General features: G+C 39.5%; 1 protein-coding gene across 8 annotated transcripts in view; it reads right to left on the bottom strand.

Moving 5' to 3' along the window:
- TTC37 (tetratricopeptide repeat domain 37) overlaps positions 1-3,349 on the bottom strand; it is a 64,718-nt gene that overhangs the window by 16,920 nt on the left and 44,449 nt on the right. For all 8 annotated transcript variants that reach the window (XM_042449411.1, XM_042449412.1, XM_042449413.1 and 5 more), the window contains one exon: positions 2,377-2,449. In XM_042449411.1, the coding sequence (XP_042305345.1) occupies positions 2,377-2,449 (73 nt within the window). The remainder of the gene's footprint in view (positions 1-2,376; positions 2,450-3,349) is intronic.

Below are 3,349 nucleotides of genomic sequence, written 5' to 3'. Positions count from 1 at the left end.
AATAATAATAATAATAATAATAATAATAATAATAATAATAATAATAATAATAATATCCCTTACCCAAAATGCTGAGGACTAGATGTATTTTGGATTTTGGAGTTTTTCAGAGTTTGGTATATTTATATACAGTATGTCTAATGGGATATTATACTGGGAGATGGGATCCATGTATGTTTCATATGCATCTCATAGACATAGACTGAAGGTAATTTAATGCACAATATTTTTAAAATAATGTTGTGCTTCTGCACACTGAGCTTCAGCAAAACCCTGAGACCACTATTCCTTGTATAATTCAATAATTCAGTAATTGATCTAAACCTTCAGGATTCCCAAGTTTCCTTGAGGTGGGGTCAGACTAGATGCTCTCAGGGTCAGTTTTGGGTTTTGGAATAATTTAGGTTTCAGAAGTCCAGAGAAAGGAGACTCAGACTCTACTCTAGACATTTCTCCTGAGAATGGACTCATGTTTTCAAAAACAGTCATTTCTGGATTTTTGCAACAACAAAAAAGAGGAGGGTCTGTGATGCAAAAAAACAAGAGGCTTCCTTCCAGCCTTGTTTTTTCTCTTTTTTAAAAGACAAATAAAATAAACTACAGTTAGCTGGCCCTTTTTCAGCATGTCAATGGGGGTGCTTTGATGGAGAGTTCCTGCATGGCAGAATGGGGTTGGACTGGATGGCCCTTCTTGTGGTCTATTCTAACTCTATGATTTTATGATTAATTAATTAATATATGGAATCAATCTAAGATGATGAATCGGGGCTGTGGAGTCCTATGGCCCTGCTCCAGGCAATGCTAGACTGCAGGCCCCATCATCCAGCAGCACCACAGACTGCTGGGAACTGCAGTCTAATAAGGCTGCACACTGCAGAAATAATCCAGTTCGACACCACTTTAATGCTATGGAAAATCCTGGGATTTGTAGTATGTTGTGCCACCAGAGCTCTCTGACAAAGAATGCTAAATGTCTCACAAAACTACAATACCCAGATGTTGTTGTTGTTATTTTCTTATATCCCGCCTTTCTCCCAATATATGGACTCAAGGTGGTGATTTTCCATAGCATTAATCTATCGTATATCTTTCTACAATGTAAATGGACACCTCCATTACATAATTTGTTGGGGATGCTTTGACTGGGAGTTCCTGCATGGCAGAATGGGGTTGGACTGGATGGCCCTTGGGGTCTCTTCCAACTCTATGATTCCATGATTCTATAGCACTCTGAGCCTACTGTGATTTTAATTGTTTTTAAATGTATAAAGGTATAAAGTCTTATAATGCAAGCCATGCACTGATGGACTATTGCACTATAATTTTTTATTGATTGATTTTATACCCTGCCTTTCTCCCAAAATAGGATTCTCTTAAAGGGGTTTGTTTTTCATAAAAAGAAAGGAAGGTATAATGTCTTGGAATTTAAAATTATGATAGATAGATGATAGTTAGATAGATAGATAGATAGATAGATAGATAGATAGATGAGTCTTGGAATTAAAAATCGTGTGTGTGTGTGTGTATGTCTTGGAATTAAAAATCCCTCTTGGAAGTAGGCATAAAATGTTGTGTGGATGCAGCCTGGGTTCTTAGCTCAGCTCAGAAGTTGGAATACAGTGTCTCAAAGCATGAGCAGAGTGTCTCTGAGCATGAACAGAGTGGTTGCCGCTCATTGTGTGAGCAGCTGCACTTTGCTTTATCGAGCTGAATTTATCTGATGTAAACACCTTCAGAGGAAGGACTCAGTTTGCATCTGCACTGAAAAAATAATCCAGTTTGATGCCACTTTAACTGCCCTTGGCTCCATGTTGTGAAATGCTGGGATTTGTAGTTTGTTGTGGCACTTGACAGATGACTCAACAGGTCCTCAAAACTACAGATCCCAAGATTCCACAGCATGAAGCCATAACGGAAGTTAAAGTGGTGCCATCGAGGGTAAATGCTCGACCCTCTTTTTGTGTCGGGGGAGGGGCTCTTAGCCTCTCAAAATGGTGGCACTTAGTCTTGACCCCCCCTTCCCAAAATCCTGGCTACGTCCCTGTGTGTTTAGTACCTGATTGGGAGAGGCATGCTCATTCAAGGGCAAGTTAGACTGATATGTCATATGGGAAACATTCTGAGCATTCAGAACAATAGGCACACAGCCTCCACAGTATGTGAAACGGAACAATTATTAATAATGGTGAATGATTTTCCCATACAACTGGGTAATACAGCTACTTCAAGTCTTTAAGGTGTCACAAGACTCTTTTGTTTTGCTACAACAGACTATCATGGCTACCACTTTGGGAACCATTTTATAAACAAGTTGTTCTTTACTATCTATGTAATTTAGGAAATAAGTAAATGACTACATAATGTACACATATTCACCTTTGCATTCTTCGGTGTATAACAAGGTACCAGTCGAGACAGGAGAGACCATAGAGCAGGATTATCTGGGTTACTAAAGGAGAGACCACACAATACAGTACAATAACAGAATCGTTTAACATGGGCTGAAGTTATAAAGCTTGCTTTCTAAACAACTATTGTACTTCTAATTTTTCTAAGGGGTCATGCAGATGGGTCAAAAGGAGTGGCCAGAGGCTGCTCCCACCCCGATGAGTGCGGGACTAGAGTGACCGCACAGCCCTGGTCCCGATCTGGGCTGCAGCCTCAGTCCCGAATGGGATGCCAGCAAAAAGCAAACTTTCTATGCTCTTTTTCCATCTGGCTTTTCCCAGCTGGGCATGCTCTCTGTACGTTTTCTGGCCACTCTGGGGGCATGCGTCATCTAAACGCTACGCCCCCGGAGTGGCTGGAAGCCGCACTTTCCTGCCTGTCTGTTTCGGGCTTAAGATAGAAAAAATACAAAATACATAGAAGGTTCATGATTTAAGAATGGAGGGCACAATCAAGTGTAAGAGCTGGTTTGAAAACTCACCCAATTTATGCTACTTAAATCTAGGTTAGATAGATTTAAACTTCAAAGTTATACTGACAGATCCAAGACTTCAAAAATGGGGTAAAACATATTGGTGACTGAAATAAAAACACTTACTCCAGAGGGGAAAAACTATACCTTATTTTTTTTAAAAAAAAACCCTCTGCATTATAAGTTACAATTAAATTTTAAGTTGTAATTATGAAATATCAGAACAACTGTAATGGGTTGGGAAGGCAGAATGGATCAACAGCAGATAGGTAGGAAGATGATGACTGGAGACCTGGGCTGGAAGTATTTCAAACTGATTATACTCTTAATCACTTGAAAACATATCCTCCCTCCTATGTTCATAAAGCTAAATTGTCTTGCTACCTATACGCAGATAATCCTCTTTTGTATGTCCTAAAAAGTGACATC

Source organism: Sceloporus undulatus, chromosome 2, assembly GCF_019175285.1.
Source record: "Sceloporus undulatus isolate JIND9_A2432 ecotype Alabama chromosome 2, SceUnd_v1.1, whole genome shotgun sequence".
Taxonomy (NCBI): domain Eukaryota; kingdom Metazoa; phylum Chordata; class Lepidosauria; order Squamata; family Phrynosomatidae; genus Sceloporus; species Sceloporus undulatus.
The sequence above is the reverse complement of the archived record's forward strand: the minus strand, read 5'-3'. Positions and strand labels throughout refer to the sequence as shown.